General features: G+C 34.5%; 5 protein-coding genes across 11 annotated transcripts in view; 2 read left to right on the top strand and 3 right to left on the bottom strand.

The window, feature by feature from the left end:
- Nucleotides 1-8,264, bottom strand: part of LOC123011092 (protein arginine N-methyltransferase 6) — a 69,838-nt gene extending 61,574 nt beyond the window's left edge. The window contains exons 1-2 of one of the 2 annotated variants that reach the window (XM_044408379.1): nt 8,241-8,264; nt 7,868-7,976 (exon numbers count right to left, since the gene is read on the bottom strand). In XM_044408379.1, coding sequence (XP_044264314.1) covers nt 7,868-7,921 — 54 coding nt within the window. In that variant the 5' untranslated portion in view covers nt 7,922-7,976; nt 8,241-8,264. Of the gene's footprint in view, nt 1-7,867; nt 8,115-8,240 lie in introns of those variants that run through there. The other variant, XM_044408378.1, reaches the window with a different exon arrangement.
- LOC123011093 (prostaglandin reductase 1-like) lies at nt 2,474-3,955 on the bottom strand. Its single transcript, XM_044408380.1, has 5 exons — nt 3,652-3,955; nt 3,504-3,606; nt 3,293-3,457; nt 2,876-3,255; nt 2,474-2,831 (listed from the first exon to the last, which is right to left on the bottom strand). The coding sequence occupies exons 1-5, from the start codon at nt 3,755-3,757 to the stop codon at nt 2,602-2,604; spliced, it is 984 nt and encodes a 327-aa protein (XP_044264315.1). The 5' UTR covers nt 3,758-3,955; the 3' UTR covers nt 2,474-2,601.
- Nucleotides 6,324-8,068, top strand: LOC123011090 (prostaglandin reductase 1-like). Of its 3 annotated transcripts, XM_044408376.1 has the most exons (5): nt 6,324-6,410; nt 6,464-6,587; nt 6,720-6,924; nt 6,972-7,525; nt 7,578-8,068. In XM_044408376.1, the coding sequence occupies exons 3-5, from the start codon at nt 6,725-6,727 to the stop codon at nt 7,805-7,807; spliced, it is 984 nt and encodes a 327-aa protein (XP_044264311.1). In that variant the 5' UTR covers nt 6,324-6,410; nt 6,464-6,587; nt 6,720-6,724; the 3' UTR covers nt 7,808-8,068. The 3 variants fall into 3 exon arrangements, with proteins under 3 accessions (XP_044264311.1, XP_044264310.1, XP_044264309.1); XM_044408375.1 differs by having other exon boundaries at nt 6,357-6,587; XM_044408374.1 differs by lacking the exons at nt 6,324-6,410; nt 6,464-6,587 and having other exon boundaries at nt 6,595-6,924.
- LOC123011096 (lysM and putative peptidoglycan-binding domain-containing protein 3) lies at nt 8,217-9,186 on the top strand. Its single transcript, XM_044408383.1, has 3 exons — nt 8,217-8,294; nt 8,348-8,519; nt 8,566-9,186. Exons 1-3 carry the CDS (start codon nt 8,275-8,277, stop codon nt 9,040-9,042), a joined length of 669 nt encoding a protein of 222 aa, XP_044264318.1. The 5' UTR covers nt 8,217-8,274; the 3' UTR covers nt 9,043-9,186.
- The window catches only part of LOC123011086 (heterogeneous nuclear ribonucleoprotein K), a 48,107-nt gene continuing 37,593 nt past the window's right edge, over nt 9,181-19,694 (bottom strand). For all 4 annotated transcript variants that reach the window (XM_044408364.1, XM_044408366.1, XM_044408365.1 and 1 more), the window contains 5 exons: nt 12,569-12,697; nt 12,253-12,512; nt 10,471-10,738; nt 10,221-10,390; nt 9,181-9,673 (listed from right to left, as the gene is read on the bottom strand). In XM_044408364.1, coding sequence (XP_044264299.1) covers nt 9,640-9,673; nt 10,221-10,390; nt 10,471-10,738; nt 12,253-12,512; nt 12,569-12,697 — 861 coding nt within the window. In that variant the 3' untranslated portion in view covers nt 9,181-9,639. The remainder of the gene's footprint in view (nt 9,674-10,220; nt 10,391-10,470; nt 10,739-12,252; nt 12,513-12,568; nt 12,698-19,694) is intronic.

Raw genomic sequence — 19,694 nt, 5'->3', positions numbered from 1 at the left:
TTTAAATCGCCACTAAACCAACAAAAGTTTACAGTATAATCCTTGGCTAAGACCAAATATTTTTTTTAATATTTCTTGTGAACTAAAATACATAATAACAAAAAATAAACATGTATGTAAAAAACGGTTTATAATTAGTAATAACAATAACAATAAAAAAGTGAAGTGAAGAATATAAAATTGATGTTATTTTCTTTGTTTTGCTCGATTTAACTGGTTTTTGAGCAAAAGTCAAAAATAAGCCGAGAAAACACTAACTTGGCCAAAAATGCTTTTTGGTACGTTTTTGTAATAAAATTTCGCCAAAACTAACAAAAAAATTAAGTCAAAAATTATATTATTTACATTACACCCGCGGGAAACAAGTGGCAAAGTAAAACATAAAAGACCAATAAGTTCGGAGTTATTGGCAATAGACTGCTCCGGGTGACAAAAACCGACAAAAATCTCGCCAGAAATCAAAAAAATTTCAACTTTAAAATTGTTCCATATAACGGTTTAGGTTTAAATTGCTTTAAAGTGTTCCTCTGGCACTGAATCAGTAAAAATGAAACGAATCCGTCCTTGAGTGGCTTTGAATGTCTTTGAATATTAAAAATGTATGGTCTCGCGGATTTTTTACTAGAAAATTTTATTCTCTACAACTTTCTTTCTTACATTTTTCTTGTATCTTCAACCTATTCGCAGCATTTTGAAAAACATAAAACGGAGCACATATTTTAAATTTGAAATATGTTTTCTCTCATATTTCTCGTAAAAAATTAGTTGTTCGTTTTTCACAGCTTATTAAGAATGTAAAGCTCAACATTTTTGCATTTTTTTTCAAGCAATTAGTAGTCTGGTGGAATTTAAATTAAATTAAAACGATTTGAAATTGAGACGGTAAAACGCTCTTCTAAGCGCCCTCATTTTTACTTCGCTGTACCACTTTTTTTGGGTCCAATAGTCCGGTCAAATTAGTCATAAAAATAGTGGTCAAATAACGAAAATTGCGACAGAGCTAAATTTTGGTGGAGACCTTGGGTACACCATTAGAAATAAACTTTCAAAAGTCCCCATCGATCCCACGTGTGCTAAAAAAGTTATTCGTGGTCAAAGGTCAAAATTTGACGTTTTTAAATTTATTTCGGAAACGGTAAGTTTTATCAAAAAAGTAGCCCAGACAAAAATTATAGATCTTAAAATTAGCTACAAAACGGTCTTTATACTTTTTTCCTAAGAATCACCATTCCTGAGATATCGCGATTCTAAGAGTTGTAAGAGTAACGTTCTACATCATGTGCACATACAGAGTGCGCCAGAACTCGCGCCCCAGAGAAAAATGACATATAAGGTAAGATACCAGGAACATGGAAAAAATGTTTAAAAAAATATCTATAAAAATTTTGAAGTTATGAGGGTTTAAATTTTGCACTTTGACTCTATTTATTTCTGTTGGAAAAATAATTTTCCAAGTTTTTTTGCTACAGGCTATTAGAAGAAGGAAGCTGTATCCTAAACTGTAACTCTGTTTAATGTTATTTGTGGCTTTTATTGACAAAATTTTTGTACCTTTACTAAATAATTATAAAAAAAACATTAACAGGGTCATCAGTATTATTAAATAGACATAAAAAATGTCAAATGTCAAAAAATAAATGTCAAAAATTTTTGACAGATAGAATTTTTTAAACATTTTTTTAGTACTCTGGGGATTACAATTACTCCCTTTCAAGGAAGTGCGCGATTTTTTAAACAGCCTGTATGTTTTACCAAAAAAATTCTTCTTAATTCCAATGAGATCGAGATATTCATAAGTTTAATGAAGTAGAAGAAAAATTTCAAGTAAGATAAGATAAGATAAATTTTGACATTTATTTTTTGACATTTGACAGTTTTTTATGTCTATTTAATGATACTGATGATCTTGTATATGTTTTTTTATAATTATTAGATACAAAAATTTTGTCAATGAAAGCCACAAAGAACATTGAACAGAGTTACAATTTAGGATACAGCTTCCTTGATTTTTCTTCTAATAGCCTGTAGCAAAAAAACTTGGAAAATTGTTTTTCCAACAGAAATAAATAAAGGCAAAGTGCAAAATTTAAACTCTCATAACTTCGAAATTTTTATAGATAGAATTTTTTTTTATTTTTTCCATGTTCCTGGTACCTTACCCTACATACATACACTTTTTTTGGAGGCGCGAGTTCTGACGCACTCTGTATGTGCATATCATGTAGAACGTGACTCCTCCAACTATTAAAATCGCGATATTTCAGAAATGGTGATTCTTAGAAAAAAAGTATAAGGACCTTTTTTGTAGATAATTTTAAGGTCTATCTTTTTTGTCTGGACTGCTTTTTTGATAAAACTTACCGTTTTCGAAAAAAATCCAAAAAACCTCAAATTTTTACCTTTGACCCCGAAGAACTTTTTTAGCACACATGGGATCGATGGGGACTTTTGACACTTTATTTCTAATGGTGTACCCAAGGTCTCCACCAAAATTTAGCTCTGTCGGAATTTTTGTTATTTGAACTGTCTATTTTGACCGGACTACAAAAAATCGAGCAATTTTGTATCTCGTTTCGTCTCCTAGTATGTAGTTTTCCGTAATTACGCTTTGACCACAGCCTTCCCTACATTACGGCCCTCAAGCATGGCAATAAAGGCCTTAACCATGTTGTGGAAACCCTCAGTTAGAGTCTCCCGGTATTGCAATTTGCCCTCTTGAATCCATTTCATATTTTGGGAAATCCCCTCAAACCAACGCTCCTGCCATCTATACACGTTAAAACCTTCCATTTTCAATTGCTTCCGAATCATGAGGTACTGAATGGGACTTGCTAGAATTCACAATGACGTTTTAAAAAAAAATCCGTGGTACTACCTTTGATTGAAAAATCATTGTTGTATCCTGAAACGGCCCCACAGACCGAAATTCGGCCAAACTCATTCATCCGAGTCAAAACAATCGACGCGATCTCCCCTCCAACGTTATCAAAGTAGCAATCAACCCCATTCGGGGTCACCCCTTCGAGTTTGGTCTCAAAATCAACATCTTTGTAGTTGAGGAAATGATCAAATTTCAAATCACCAATCAGCCATTTGCCCTTCTCCTCCGAACCGGCGATTGCTATAACCGTGCAACCCTTAATTCTGGCAATTTGCCCCACGATGCTCCCCACTGCGCCCCCAGCCCCCGTCACGACCACAGTTTGGCCAGGTTTAGGTTGACAGATTTCCAGAAAGCCGAAATAGGCCGTGTTTCTACTAGGGTTAGGTTTGCACAAGTGACAATGCTTACCCTGGCATTCCCAAAACGCCCAGACTGTAAGAAAGGGGAAGACCCTCAAGGTCGGGAACGAGCCAGAAGTCCGAATTTGAATCACAAATCGTGTGGGTGCGCCAGCCGAAGCGCCCAACTAAGTGTTCTCCTACAGGGTGTTCGGGGTTTTTACTTTCAATAACTCTAAAGAAAGGCTAAGTTTGGTTTGGGGGTGGTTTTAGGTACCTACTTGGCCACTTGGGAACCGATATAAGTCGCCCCAAGGTCCACTCCTGGTGCCCGAGACCTCATATAAGGGTCAACGCTCAAAAATACAGCTTTCGTGAGGAATTCTAAAAATATTTTTTTGGCGAAATTGTCGATTTGGGAAACCTCACCTCCATCTCGGAGTGGTGGTAGTTCCTCCTCGACCAATTTCAAGTCGGTTTCTTTTGGAAGACCGTCGAAGGGGCTGTGGTAGACGAATTTTCGGGCTTTCACCATATCTACTGTAGGAGTGATAAAGCGATTTTGTGTTGCAGTTTTATTGCATACAAAACAATACTTTGTATATGCATTTGCAAATATTATCGAAGGAACAATAGAACAGGTTTAAAAATGCTTGAGTTATTTAATATTAACAAAGTGGTAACAAAAAACTATTAAATCGAGTTTCATATTAATGAAGCTAATCTTGTCATCAAAATTAATCATCAGCGTCTGACTGTCGCGTCTTATGACAAGAAAATATAATCAACAAATAGAAAAACAAATAATAATCAAAACACTTCACAATATGGTAATTTCTTGTTTGTGAGTAATTAAAAAATGTTGAATTGCCTTGTTTTAAAGTTATTCAAGTTGTAATTCTAAAAATTTACATAGATTAGAACCACTAAACCAACAAAAGTTTGCGGTATAATCCTTGGCTAAGGCCAAATATTTTTTTAAATATTTCTTGTGAATTAAAGTAAATAACAAAAAATAAATAAACATGTTTGTAAATAACGGTTTATAATTAGTAATAACAATAAAAAAGTGAAGTGTTTTAATATTTGTGACAAAAAATTTTTTTGGCAACACTACTTAGTAGGCACATAGATTTTTCAGCTAGAACATAGAAACACAATTATTTTGCTAAAAACAAGTCACAATTTTAACAAACTGGAACAAAAATAGTGTTTTTTGCCTTTTCTGGGCGTTTAAGCAATCAACCCAAAAAATTTCGTTAAAACAGGCTAAAAAAAATAAAAATTAAATTCACATTAGTATTTATTAGCTTGTTTTATTTCGTTTTTAAACCAAAGATTATTTCATTTTGTAAAATATTGTCCAAACACGTCTAAAAATAACAAAAATAAAATAAAATTGATGTTATTTTCTTTGTTTTGCTCGATTTAACTGGTTTTTGAGCAAAAGTCAAAGCCGAGAAAACACTAACTTGGCCAAAAATGCTTTGTAATGTCGCCAAAACTAAGCAAAAAATTAAGTCAAAAATTATATTATTTACATTACACCCGCGTGTTGGAGCCCCCATAACGGGAAACAAGTGGCAAAATAAAACATAAAAGATTATTACCAATAAGTTCGGAGTAATTGGCAATAGACAGAAATCAAAAAAATTTCAACTTTAAAATTGTTCCATATAACGTTTTTTTACATTTCTAGAGGTCATAAAGACTCAAAAAAGTGCATAAAACGTTATTGGGTCAAGTTTAAAAAATTACGAATTTTTTGAGTTTTTAAAGGTGAGCGGTAGTAAAATTGTAAAAATACTCAATTTATCTTAAGTCGTAAAAACGCTTGAAATATGGTTTTCTAGACGTAAAATTACTCGCTGAACACGATTCAACTAGTTAGAATACTCTACGATGCATAGTTTTTGAGATATTTAGTATTAAAGTTTAGAATAAGGCTAGAAGCATAAGCACTATACTTATCCGATTTTGACCAAAAAAATTTTTTTTTATTCTTTTAAAAAACTAGTACTGTATGTAAAATTAACTGGAGAATACGCCTGTCCAAACCGTTTTGACCTAGGACTCAGTTTTTGAGATATGACTTTTTTATGAAAAAAACTAAAACCGGAACCATAACCCGGAGCGAATTCCGGTTTGCGCCATTAGATAGATAATTTAAAGTGGATTTTAATGGTTTTTAACTTTTTGCTCTAGTCTTATAGTTTCGTACAAAAACGCGTTTAAAATTTCACAATTTTGACAATATTTACTTTTTGAACGACGATTATGGCCAAACTATTAGACTTAGAGCAAAAAGCTTAACACCATCGTAATCAGCGTAAAACTGTAAAAAACACATCTCAAAGATATAATATTTTGACCTAGACTTATGTAGGATGTTCCGGAGAATCGATTGGCGTCAAGAAACCTGTAAAATTCCTAATAGTTTTGAATTTATAGTCGAATTTATATTTTTGATATTTTTCACTTTATCAGAAATTTTCGCCTTCTTCTTGGATCCTCTCGATATGGAAACGATAAACAAAAACACGATTAAACCCGTCATACCAAACTTTTATTTCAAACACAAAGCGTTTCAACCACAAAGTGGTCATCCTCAGGTGAGAATAAAAATTTTCTCGATAATTATTTACCGTAAAGCACTGCTTTTTGTATATGATAGAAAATTTAATTTTCTTTCCAACGGTACCAAATATAAGAAGTTATCACCAATAAGTCCGGAGTTATTGGCTATAAACCAATATAAAATCCAAAAAAAAATTCAACTGTAAAATTGTTCCATACAACGTTTTTTTACATCTCTAGAGATCTTAAAGACTCAAAAAAATGCATAAAACGTTATTGGGTTAAGTTTAAAAAATTACGAATTTTTCGAGTTTTTGAAGGTGAAAAATAGTCAATTACATAAAGTCGGAAAAACGCTTGAAAATATGGTTTTCTAGGCGTAAATCGTATTAAAGTTTCACAATTTTGAAAATTTTGATTTTTGAACAACGATTACGGCCAAACTATTAGATAATAATAAGTGTAAATCTCACACTTTTTTAGTTCAATTCTGGTGATTTTTTTTTTTTTTTGGTGGGGCTAGCAATACTGTTCTCAGAAGTTGTTAAGGTATTCAAACGGTACCCTTAAATCTTAAAGGCACTAAATTGAAAAAAAAAAAATCTCGTTAGGTACTGTTTTTATTATTAGTAAGAGAAGAATACATTCAATTAATCGATAGTAGGTTGTTAATTCTAGACATGTTGAAGTTTTAAAGGTTATGAACACAGATAAAGTGATAACAGGGAAATAAAGTAGTATCAGTGGTAGTACTGAATCAACAACAAATTAATTTCAACAAGCACAAGGTCAGCGAATCCGCCTAAAAATAGCAACGATTGTTTGAGTTATGTTTTATTAAGTTGTAATTTCGATAAACATGTTCACAATTCTCAAACAATCCCTATATTTCGCAACCAAATATCAAAGATTCTTTTCAGTAACAATGAAAGGGAAAACAATAATCTTGAACAAAAAATTCCAAGGATTCCCCCGAGACGAAAACTTCAAAATAGTCGAGGAATCGGTTCCGCAAATAAAAGACGGCGAATTTTTAGTACAAGCCGAATATTTGAGCGTTGATCCTTACATCCGTGTGTTTATGAAGGCAGTGGGGGCCCCCATAATGGGGGAACAAGTGGCAAAGTAAAACAGTCTCAATTTCGAAATAACTAAACTGACCGAAATTGCAGAATAATTGAGAGTAAAAACCCGAAATATCCGGTTGGGGAGTACGTCGTGGGGGAGTTTGGCTGGAGGACACACACCGTAGCCTCAGAAAAACCCGGAGACTTCTTCAGTCTCCCACCTCGAGTCCTCTCTTTCGGCGATTTGCCCAAATCGCTGGCTTTGGGGGTCTTGGGAATGACGGGGGTCACAGCCCTGTACGGACTGCAACTGTGCGAGCCCGCCGAGGGCAAAACGCTAGTCGTTTCAGGGGCTGCGGGGGCTGTAGGGACCCACGTGGGCCAGCTAGCCAAGATGCAAGGGTGCAAAGTGGTGGGTGTCACCGGTTCAGATGCAAAAGGCCAACGACTGGTCAAAGAACTCAACTTTGACGCTTTCGTTAACTACAAATCTGAGAATTTTGAAAAAGACTTGGCGGCAGCAACCCCACAAAACATCGATTGTTACTTTGACAATGTGGGGGGCGACGTGAGCAGTTCTGTACTGCACCGAATGAACAAATTCGGTCATGTGGTCATCTGTGGGGCCATTTCCACTTACAATGATGAAAACACCAAAGGTGACATAACCTCAATTTTAGTTTAGTCTAGTATTATTTTAAAAAATTACAGCACGGGAAGTGCAAACACCAGTGAAGGTTAATCACCTCGTAATGGAAGGATTTAGCGTAACTCGCTGGCGAAACAAATGGAATAAAGCCGTTGAAGATAACCTCAAATTAATTCAAGAGGGGCGTTTGAAGTATTTTGAAACTATCACAGAGGGGTTTGAAAACACACCGGAAGCATTTATGAAGATGCTACGGGGCGAAAATTTCGGAAAAGCCATTGTTAAAGTGTAAATAAATGATTGTGAAAAGATGTGTCATTTGAGGTTAGGGTTGACATGTGAGGGTACTTACAGCCAAGTCCTGATAACTTTCGAAATAATCACTCGAGTCCATTGCTTCCACCATTTATAAGTCAGTTCATAAGTCTTCGGGCCGTATTAACGCACAAATTTGTATTTTTCTGGAAAATAAACAAACTGATTCAACTTGTTCATTTGTGAACGAGCCACACTTAAATTTTCTATAAAAATTAATAAAACCGCAATGACGAAATTTAGTTACTCAATTTATTGCACAAGTATTTCAGTAACATAACTTCGTGTCCACTCCTTTAAAAAACTTTGCAATAGAAAAAAAGACAAATCTCAATTTTTTGTGAACAAGCCTTTTTCTACAAAAGAAAATCCCTAAAAACGTCAAAATTGACAGGTGTCAACGTCCTAACCTCAGATTCCAGATGTAGTACAACTCCTCCAAAAATGATGAAACAAAGGCAAAAGTGAGTCTTCACCCTTTATTTTATCCAAAATACGAAATTTTGCACTATTCCAGACCGAAATTAGACGCCAGTTATAAGAAAATTAGTAAACACAGTGATAGCGATGACGAGACTGAATTGTTTACATTACGGAAACCCTCACCTCGAAAGGAAAAATCGACGGTTGAGAAACTCGTAGAGGAGGGCGACACCCTGCAGTCCCTCGCAATCCGTTATTGTTGCACTGTGAGTTCTCGCGATTTTTTAAATCATTTTTCAACTCAATTTCCAGATTGAAGATCTGAAACGCTTGAATAACATCCACAAAGAAAATGAGATTTTCGCCAAAAGGACGATCAAAGTGCCCCAATACCCCATCGCGATGGCTCTGGCTGGGGTGCACGTCAGCGGCAGAAGTTCCCCCGATTATCCCTCACCCAGTACTCAGGTTGATACCGATCAACTGACAAGTAGCTTAAAGGAAACGGAAGTTAACCAAATTATTTTTAATAGTAATTTAACGCAAAAGAGTCATGACGTGGCGGGAGAGGAAGAGACGAGTGAGGACGATGAGGAGGTCCATTTGTTGCCCCAGAGCGTCCCCGAGGAACCGGTTGTGACTAAAATCGACTGCAGCGGAGTCGATGGTGATATTTCGTTAAAAGCTCTCATTTTGTGTATAGTCATTGTTATATTCGCGGTGCCTTTAATTTACGTTTTCTATTTGGCGGAGCACCCCAAACAGCACCACCACAACCACGTGTCATGATATTTTATTGTGGTGATAGCAGCTAATCTCATTAAGTATTAAGTAGCTTTTATTGTATATAAGCACAGTATTTTAGTAGGTGCTAACGTTGTTGAACATATAAATTTTATTGATCAAAGTATTTTTAATAAAACAGAATTTTACTTGAAATGTTTTATTGATCAGACATTTATTTCTTATCCACTGATTATAAGAACCTAAAACTATAAAAATATTTGGTTGTATATTTGCAATTCGATCATGGAACAATGTAAAATGAAATTGAACAAAAACCTAATTTGTACTGAATTGTTCCCTGATGCACAAAAATGCAAACGCATCGTTGGTTAGTACTATACATCAAGTTGGGTTAAATGTATAATTGCTATAAATATATAAAATAATATTAAACGCATGGTTTATACAACACCATGCGTCCAATTCACAATATACTCATACAAAATGTAACAAAAATACTTTGATTCTTCTCAAAAATTGTAAAAATATAAATACAATAAGAAAATTTCGTGATGTATGTCTCAAATAATGCCCGCGAAGCTATTCTTGGAATGTTCGAAATAAATGTTTCAGTTGCGGATCTTCTGGCAGGGCATGAGATTAGTAACTGCTGCGGTCTGCGTTGTTGTGGACACTGCAAAAGAAACAACATTTAGACTCGATTTCAACACAAAACACTACTAAAACACCGTCACACCTTCAATTGTTCTTCTTTACATTTTTTATCCAATTAGTTTTTAAAGCGATTATTTGGCGTGTTTGTCATCCATTGAAAATTACCATCACGTTTTCGTCCAATTAAGGTGTGTTGGAAACAGTTTGAGCAGTTTGACATTAAAATGGTGCATACATGAATAATGCAACAGATGAATTCGTCCTATTTACATAAACTGACTTACAATCGGTTAAATGCAATGAATCACCACCAGACATTTAATAGCGAAGTTCCACGAAGCCATCGAACGGCTTTGTGGGATGATTAGTGATTCCTTGTTACGTAAAAATTAGAACAACAAAATCACTAGTCTTCCACACAACACCATTCATGTTAGTCACTCCACACCAGGATTAGTTTTAGTCCACCCGCCAAGAACAAAAGAGAGAAGTGTTGCACACTGCAAGAGCGTTTACAAAAAACAAACACCACAACCCCCAAAACCCATGTTAGTGTGCGACCTCACCTTTGCTGGAGTAAGTACTGCGCCATCTGGATCTGGTTCGGTGTACCCGAGATGGTGATTATGCGATCATTGGACCCGGGAAGGGGTTCGTCGATCGTGATCCCGGCGCCGGAGTCCTGCCGGATCTTGCGGATCCTGCCCCCGCCCTTGCCGATTATAGCCCCCGCCAACTACAAAAAACAAATTAAAACAATTATCCCCAAGAAAATCAAAGTGACAGTTCACTTGAATGATCGATTTCTACACTTACATCTTTGGGTATTGTCACTTGTGTCGTCGTTTTGCTCCCGGTGGGGCCCCCGTTTTGCGGCCCCATTCCCCCCGATTGCATAGGGGGTTGACTTATTCCATTACTGGCCATCATAGTTGGTGGTGGATGGTTTATCATTGAAGTGGTATTTGTGGGAGGTGCCCAACCATTTCTTTCGAAAGGAGGAGGACGATTAACGCCGTTAAGGCCGTTACTGTTGTAATCGCTGCGTTGGGATATGCTGTTCCCTACAGGCCGGTCGTTGAAACTAAAAACACAAATGAAAAAAATTGAATTTTAACGGCCTTTCATTCAGCAAACCGTTATTTTATCTCATAGTGACACACGTGAAAATGCAAAAAACGACTTCAATATTTTATAAACAAAAGTCGACTCTGAGCCAAATGATGTTACATTTGATTATGATATAAATCCTTCAGTTTTCGCCTCATTAAATCGTACAGTTTGGACAAGTTATATGTAATCTGGCGTAAAATTGGACCGAAATTTTTCATAAATAAACAACTCAGCCAAAATTATTCACACAACTAGAACTCTAGAAGTTTTAAGTTCTATAACTATTTCAAAAATAAACTAAAAAACAAATTCAATGTCACTGATTTTTTTGTTGATTGCCTGAAAACCAATAGGATGATAAATAAAGTACTTCATAAAAAAATATCCCAAAAACAAAACTTATTCAATTCTTAAAAAATTCAACAACCAAATTTTGTTATTTTAAAATGTTTTAAAACATTACAACAATCCCTCAATCGATTAAGGTAAAAAAAAATGTTTAAAAACGGCATAAAGAGGACAAATCACAAAAAAATAGTATAAAAACCCCGTTTCATAAGACCTTGTGAAATTTTTAAATGTGTTTTTGCAAGTTTAGATATTGTTTAAACCAGTATTTCTAGACACTTCCTTAGTCTCCCCTACTGTCTTTGGCAACACGATGTTTTAAATAATCTCGATTCACATTTTTTTAATTTAAGCATTTTTTTAAGAAATTTCCAAAAGTTTTTTTGGAAGTCTAGAAATTTTTTAATCCAGTACCAAAATACTTTGGTCGTCAATGTGACTTGAGTGATATTAAATTGTAAAGCATGCTTTAGGACTGTTAACCTTATGTTTACCTACTGTCAATCATAGTTAACAAGTTGTATGTATATATTTTTGATAGGAAAATATAATAGCTGTCATTAATTTGAAATTGTCATTCATTTTAACGTTACAGCTTGAATTATATTAAAGTGTCAGAAAAGTGACGACCAAAGTACATATTTTGTCTCCAACTGTACATCTGACACTTTCTTAGTCTCCCCTACTGTCTTTTGTAGCACGATGTTTTGAAAAGTCTCGATTGACACTTTACTAAATAAAAATGAAACTCTTAATCAAGATCACATTAATTAGTTCACATCAATTAGTTCTTTAAAATAACTCGTGGCTACGCCACTCGTTTTTAAAACTTGAATTCGTGCTTCAAGACTGGTCTTATAAAACTTGTTTTTCAATATACTGTTTTTAGAAACACTTTAGGCAATATTTTTGCCATCTCTGATTGTGCATACTATCGTTTTTAAGTGAGAAATTATTGTAGTATTTCTCCGAAACTAATGCAATTTGAGCTATTTTCAAGCGATTTGGGTACTGCATACGTCAAATGTCAAATACAATAATGAATCCGTTAAAAAAAAACGTTCAATACAAAAAATAGAAAAAAGCCTCATTGCATACTTGTGCATTTGCAATACTTGTTTTTTATTAAAACATTACCTTATGGTGGTGGATCCCCCGCGCTGCGTCGGGGGCCCCCTGTTGTACCGTGCCGGGGCTCCGTCCCGGTACCCGTTTCGATTGCCGCCACGTGGTCCGCCATTCCCGACGTTGGTCGAGCCGCCGCCACCGCCGCTGCCGCCCCCACTCGCGCCGCCTCTCCGTTCGTTGCCGGCACTTCCCCAACCGCCGTACTCTTCAGCATAATAATCGTCGTAATTGTGCGGATCGTAAGGATTTACAATTCCTTTAATTGGATTCTGTAAAGAGGAAAAATTAGAAACGGACGTCGTCATTAATCGCTGATTTCGCTTACCGATTTGATGAGGGTGATGATCTCGCGGATGCTATCGACGCATTTCGACGGCTCGCCGACGATCTGGATTATTCGGTCGGTGCTCTGGGGGGCCGCATTCGAGAAGATCTTGATGCGGGCACCGGTTTTCTGAAAATGAACAAGAAAATTGTCAAAGGGGTGCGGAAAAATCGGCTTTTATTTAATTCGGGATGATTAGAGGGAAGTTCTAAGAAGATTGATTGAAAATTTTAGTGTCCAAAGGCACTCAACATTTTTCAATGAACGCCAAGTCGTCTAATTGACCTTAATTAATCAATGTCAGTAATCAATATTTACAGAGAGTAGGTTACTGCTTGATTTGGGTAAAATAGGTGAATAATAATTGCAACATGGAGTCAAAACCCTCGTCAACTTCTGCATTCCCAATATGTCCAAAACTGTAAACGAAATCAAGTCGGATCAATTGCTAATCAATTGACACATAACAGGGTGGAATTTGTTATTGTTAAATAACAATTTAAAGAAAGTAGTAATCAATTAGCTCACTTTTTTAATAAAGTAGAATTTAAAATTTTTACAAAAAAAGTGATGGGAAAAAATTATGTTTGTGTAATAGCACAAATGATCATTTTACGGTTTTATAAAGCCCCTTGACAGAAGAAATATTATATAACGTAATGGATATGACGTGCTTAGCTTTCCTTACGAAGTGATTAATGATAAAATACACAATTTTTAATTCTCGCTAACTTTTTAATAAAAATTTAAACATAAACTTTCACGTTGTTCGCTGCATCAAAATTACCTGAATTAAAATGAACAAAATAAATGATTTAATAAACTTAGTTTTTTATTTTCCATTCTGTAAAATAATGTAAATTTATACTTTGTGTTAGTTCTCTCCTTCCTTTGAAAATTTATTTCGAATAAAAACTATATTTCCGATTGATGTTCCATATTTTAATTAAAAATTCAACAAACGCCTATGTACCTACCTCTTTGTTGTCAATCTAATTTCCCGAATTTACAAACAAATATTGTTCCCAATTTAAATCTTTCATTTTTAAAATCTATTTGTGATATTTAATAACCATCTGAATTGAATTCAACATTTAATTAAAACCCACTTTTAAAGGCAAACCCAAATAATAAAAGGAATTTCATTTCAATAAAATAAACAGATCAAAATATACATAAACTGAACTGTTTTATAAATAAAATTAAAATAACTGAAGAATTTTCATAAATGGAAAGAGGTGAATTAATTACACTAAAAGTGTTCTTTTGTCGTTATTTAATTTCCAAATACGCGTAAAAATTAATTTGAATTTAATTTTTGTTACGCTTCCGAGAAACCACTTTCTTTAAATTAAATTATTATACAGTTTAGTTCATTTTTCTCGTCACTTCTTCGAAATCTGCACACTTTTAAAGTTGTAACTGAGTATTTCTTATCATTTGAAAAAGTTTAAAGATTTCAAATTAAATTTTATTCTGAAATGAATTATTACAATTTCAGGATTTGTTAAAACAACATTGAAACTATTAGGTCCACTCACTTGAGTGTTTGTACTCAAATGTGAACAAACATATCGACATTTCCACCACACATTAACCACTTTTCTTGCATAAAATCCCACTTTTCATCATTTGACAACCATAAAAACTCGTAAATCGATGAAATGTGCTCAACCACTTGCACGAATTTTAAAAACTACCACTCGACCAGCGACCGTTTCGCTCCAGCACGCGCCAAAACAGCCCCCGACTACCAACCGGCGTGCAATGCACAGGCGGCAAGCAAGCGCCCGCAGCTGGTATTGATTGGGGGGCGCCGCGGCGCGCCGGCCTGACTCCGCACGCGATAGACCTGGCTCACCTGTCGTCTGTCACTTGCGGGACTCTTTCAGCCCTTGCCACCACAAGAAAAAAAAAACCTTCCACGAGGGTCTTGCTTGCGGTAGCGCAAAGATTAACTCATGCAAGAAATTAATTATGGCCGCCACCACCACCGTCCTAGAATTGTTAATGTGCGCGATGTATCATGCGTGTCGGGGTGGTCGCCCTGCCAACTCTGATCCTCTTGGGGGGTGCGTGTGCTGGAGAAGAACCAAGGGTTTGTCTTGGACGGAATTACCACGATGAGCGGCTTTGCGCGATTATTTTCCATCTTGTTGTTATGTACCACCGAATCGAGGCGAGAACAAAAAATGGGATTTACGCAACAAGTTGATAAACAAGTTTTCTCATTAAAATAAGACTTTTTCGCAAATCGTCCGTAAAGTAACCCAAACTAGTTAGTGTACTTTTCCGGACTCATATGTCATCAATGAAATCGTACGTAAAGTTGACAAGAGTAGTATGCATGTTGCATGGTTTTCCAATTTAAATACTAAGACATCTAGAAATATTTTTTTACTACCGCAAAGAAGAAGGTACAAGCTATAAGGTTGTAACAATTTTTTTAGTGTGTTGCATTTGCAAGATAGAAAAATAAAGGCGTTTGTTAAAAGTTCAATAACTTAAAAAATTAAATAGAACACCCTATTTATTGTTTTTGTATTTAAAGGATTATTAAATTCTTTCTAAAATTATTTACTTTTAGGTGTTTATAATCAATAACAAAAAGATATTTAACGTTACACATTAAAAAAATAATTACTATTTTGTTTCAGTAGCCAAAAAGTGCACAGTTTCACAAGAGATGGAACAAGTATCACTTAATATTTGTGTTAAACTGAATCCATTATTCTTTATTTTTACAATGAAATAATTCGAATTTCAACATTTATAACAAACAGCAAAATCTAATATCAGTTTGGTAATCTCTGGAGTTCCACACGCTTCAATTTTGGGACCCATATTGTTTGTAATATATACAGCTGAACTTCTAAAATTAGCTAAAAGTACAAAGGTCCGAGCTTTTGCAGATGACACGCAGTTGCAAATAAACTTTACTCCAGATCATTCACTTGCTGCTTCTGTTGCCATGAGTAAGGATCTGGAATCTATTGCATTAGCAATACGCAGAATTATCTGCGCGTAAAATGAACTTAAAATGAAATTCTGATAAATGTACAGTTCTACTCTGTTTGTCAAATAAACGTATCTATGATTCAGTGATTCAGAATTTAAATGTGAAAATAGATAATAAAAGTCTTCCCATTGTGCAGTCTACCAAATGTCTTGGATTAATAATTGATAGAGATTTAAGATTTACTGATTATGTATCATCTGTTATTAAAAAAATGTTATGTCGCTCTTAAACTTCTGTATTCCAATTATAGTATCTTAAATTTTAAACTTCGTAAAAAACTTTGTGAAACCCTTGTGCTTTCGTTTATAAATTATGGTCTCATTATTTACTATCCTTGCTTAGACAGTGTTAACAAATATCGTTTGCAAAAAATTCAAAACAATTGCTGCCGTTTTATTTTTAAAGTTTAAAGAAGCACGATCATGTATCAGAAAAAATTAAAGACCTGGAATGGTTAAAAATTGATAAACTTTTCTGTATTTTCTTATCGCTTATTCTTGACATCGACACCTTTCTACCTAAGGAGTAAGTTTCATTCTAGAAAAAGAATTCTTACCGTCAAAACCAACCTTCGTAATTTAAATGAGTTATCGAAGCCACAGTTTCGTACCGCATTGTATCAAAGATCATTCACTTATAACGTAATTAGAACATATAACAAATACATCGAGATTTTTAATTCTGGAAATTCAGTGTTTACGTTCAAGTCTAAAATTAAGAACTTGCTTTTGAATGATTAACTTTGTTCAACTGAGTTGGATAACTTTTGGATAATTTTTGTTTTTTTTTTTATTTTCTTGATTGCCTTTAAATTTATTTATTATAAGTGGGGATTTAATGGTTTTATGGATTTATCTAACTATGGTTGCCATAGTATCAACAATGCTCAGATATTGATAAGCATCGTTGCTACAATTAATATTGAATGTGTAATATCTGTTCATTTATTAATTCTAGACATTAAAAGTTTATTTTTTGAAGAGACATTTTATCAATCTATTCCTAAGATGCAAAAATAAAAAAATAGAGTGTTCCATTTAATTTTTTTAAGTCATTTAACTTTTAACAAACTTCTTAATTTATTAATCTTTACAAATGCAAAACACTAAAAAATTGCTACCGCTTTAAATTCTGTACTTTCTTCTTTGCAGAAGAAAAAATTTGTTCTGGCGGTCTTTTTGTGTAATAAATTTTTAAAAATGCATGTTTTCGTCAAAAACCGTCTAAAACTAAACTAAGCGAAATCGACTAATAACGTTTAGCATTGTACTAAAAGGCTACATCCAAAAATGCCAAAAAACATACGGTGTTTCATTTAAAAAAACACAAGTTTGTATCGTAACTTATTTTTGGAACATGCTGTATGGTCGAAAATAATTTTAGGTGATGCACTAGATTAGTATCTATCAATGCCCTATACAATTTTTTAAATTTTACCATTTAAAGGTCACTAATGGACTTTTTCAACACGCTGGGACACCCTGCGTACATAATAATTTCGTCTATCGACTCGAAAAATTAACTTTATCGTAAACGTTCCAAAAATGACCACTTTTATGTTTAAATGTCAAAAGAAAAAATTTTACCTTGCAGTCATGAAGCAAAAATTCTATTTTTGCGCCTAAGCGATTTTAATTTTGTCATGACATTATTGACATTTAGCAATGTTGTCTCTTTGGCTGCTTTAGGCGACACCACCACCACGCCGCCGATAGTCTCAATGTTTTAATTCAATATACAGGGTGATTCAGATAAGATAATGAGCCCGACGTTCTGGCGATGCAACCCAAAAAACAAATTTCATTTACGTCTTGATCTAATTTTAATTACGATTTGCATTTGCAATCAAAGTTATCTTATGTTGCTCTGACAGTGCTTTGACAAGCAATTTATGATTTATAAATAAACTGTTTGCCTACCTTTAATGTTTTATTCTTTCATACATTTTGTGTTGGGTTTACATCGAAAAGACTTTTCTAATTTCTCTATCATTCCGCGAGAACTGAATGGCAATAATGTCAGAGTGACATAAGATGATAACTTGGATTCAACTTGCATTAAATTGGATCAAAGGCGTAAATGAAATTTGTTTTTTGGGTTGCATCGCCAGATCGTCAGGCTCATTATCTTATCTGAACCGCCCTGTATATTCATACTTACACAAAATTTAAAAAAAATTCATTTCTTGCATTTTTACAACGTTTTTGAACTTTTTAAAGTCCCTTGAACCCCTAAGAGTGCAAATGGACAATTGATATTACTATTGATAAACACATTTTTTAAGATTTAGCAAGAAAATGCAATGATAACTACTTTCGCAAACACATTCGGTTTTCCTTGCTTAGGAATTTTCCCTGAAAGGAAAACTGTTGCAACAATGCTTGGTACAGGTTGGCAAATTGTGTCATCACACCTGTTGGCGATTCAGTTACGTTATGACACACCCATATTATATTTCAATCATCCTATTTTTTGCCCTAACATGGAATTTCTAGATTAAATTCTAATGTACAGTAATGACAAATAATAACAGTGTTTCAATTTTAATTTGAAGAAAATTGAAATGTAATTATGTGAGTTTTTAGACAATGTTTAAGTCGAAGCAACTGTATACCGCGAATGTTTTGCATTCTTAATTACTCAAGAAAACTTTGCCAAACTTTGGCTTTGTTTAAGTTGTCAAAAATTGAAAAAGCTGAAATTTATTATTTCACGAGTACAATAGGAGGAAACTCATATTTTCAGTTTCTAAATGATACGCATCAATCATCAAAAGACAGTTTTCAGCACATCAACTATTCGATTTTACACTTGACGAGATTACTTTTAACGTCGATTTCCTGTTATTCATTCCTGATCCGTTTTCTCGAAAAGCCAATTAGAATTCTAAAACTACACTTTCATCTAACAAAGCATGAAGGAAAGACACTTATTGGTTGCTACAGAGACAAGCTACTTACGGTGATCCATACAAAGAACAGATTAAGTAACAAATTCTCGTCTAAAGCACAGACATCCCAAGTATATTAAAATCTGTTCAATAGAGAAAAATTTACAAACATTGCCTTGCGATTTATTTCCAGAATTCAAAGGTCGGATGATTAGAAAAAGCGCTCCGTATGGTAATAACCCGTCGTTGGAATAATCTCACGGATATCTTCGGGTTTTTCGAATCGGATTTAGGTCCAGATCGTTCCGACACATACAGCAGCCGTTAAAACTCCTCCAAGGGAGATATCACGATCGTTGTGTGTGTGCATGAAAGGGTCAGAATCTATTTTCTGTTTCACTTTGATAGATGGTGCTCCTTCCGGATATTTACTTACCTTGTAGATTAAATTGGGGATGTTTTTCTGCGATTACCCTCTATTTGTTTCGGGTCGCTATTCTTGAAGAAAACCTCGACCGAGTTGAGTTGTTGTCGAGACGAAATCACTTTTTTTACCATAATTTGAACTAATCAACGTAATGGAAACACACGGTTTCGTGACGTTCGGATAATAACAGATAAAACAGGGTGGATAGCAGACACTCATTAGGATTGTTTCTCTTATAAACACAAATATATTTTTTATTTTTTTAATATCCTCTTGCGAATGTAGGTCGTTTGTTATCGATCGCAGCTCGCTTTTTTCATCACGATTCTGTGAAATTTTTAATAAATTCACTCGTCCGTGAATTTGTAAAAATTAATTAACATTCGAAGAATTTCGATTGAAACGTTTTGTCGAATTACGAAGCGGAAAAGTTCCCAATCTCTTATTTTCACCGCCCACACATGTCTCCGGGAAATATAATATTTGTTGTGTCGGTGTGTTGCTATGATACAATGATGCGCAGCTTTGAAAGCAAGTCGGAAAACCTTCCAATTCTAATTGGAAACTTTTCATCTGTTTGTCGGAGAATGAAAACTGTGGGACCTTCAACTGTGCCGCCACCACCGTATAAAATTAAACGCGATGCCTTTGAGGAAGCTTCAAAATTTAATGTAATCAAATCGAAGTTGTAAACAAAATTGTTAACTCGTAGAACGTACCAATTTGTATCAGCTTTCATAGAGTAAGGTTTCGGAAAATTGCCACGCCAAGTCTTTTAGTTATCGAGGAA

This window comes from Tribolium madens, unplaced genomic scaffold, assembly GCF_015345945.1.
Source record: "Tribolium madens isolate multiple individuals breed KSU strain unplaced genomic scaffold, Tmad_KSU_1.1 Scaffold_91;HRSCAF=231;Tcas5.2_LG7, whole genome shotgun sequence".
NCBI classification, from domain to species: Eukaryota; Metazoa; Arthropoda; class Insecta; order Coleoptera; family Tenebrionidae; genus Tribolium; species Tribolium madens.
Note: the sequence above shows the minus strand (reverse complement) of the source record. Positions and strands in the feature narration are given on the sequence as shown.

Excerpts from the sequence above, each read along its gene's own strand:
- LOC123011093 (XM_044408380.1), bottom strand. The coding sequence starts at position 3,757 with ATGGTGAAAGCCCGAAAATTCGTCTACCACAGCCCCTTCGACGGTCTT. Across the intron at positions 3,458-3,503 it reads ATCGGTTCCCAAGTGGCCAA|AGTTATTGAAAGTAAAAACC; the intron begins GTAGGTACCTAA and ends GCCTTTCTTTAG. Across the intron at positions 3,256-3,292 it reads GGCGTTTTGGGAATGCCAGG|AAACACGGCCTATTTCGGCT; the intron begins GTAAGCATTGTC and ends TAACCCTAGTAG.
- LOC123011090 (XM_044408374.1), top strand. The coding sequence starts at position 6,659 with ATGTTCACAATTCTCAAACAATCCCTATATTTCGCAACCAAATATCAA. Across the intron at positions 6,925-6,971 it reads ATGGGGGAACAAGTGGCAAA|AATAATTGAGAGTAAAAACC; the intron begins GTAAAACAGTCT and ends CCGAAATTGCAG. Across the intron at positions 7,526-7,577 it reads CAATGATGAAAACACCAAAG|CACGGGAAGTGCAAACACCA; the intron begins GTGACATAACCT and ends AAAAAATTACAG.
- LOC123011096 (XM_044408383.1), top strand. The coding sequence starts at position 8,275 with ATGATGAAACAAAGGCAAAA. Across the intron at positions 8,295-8,347 it reads ATGATGAAACAAAGGCAAAA|ACCGAAATTAGACGCCAGTT; the intron begins GTGAGTCTTCAC and ends GCACTATTCCAG. Across the intron at positions 8,520-8,565 it reads CAATCCGTTATTGTTGCACT|ATTGAAGATCTGAAACGCTT; the intron begins GTGAGTTCTCGC and ends CTCAATTTCCAG.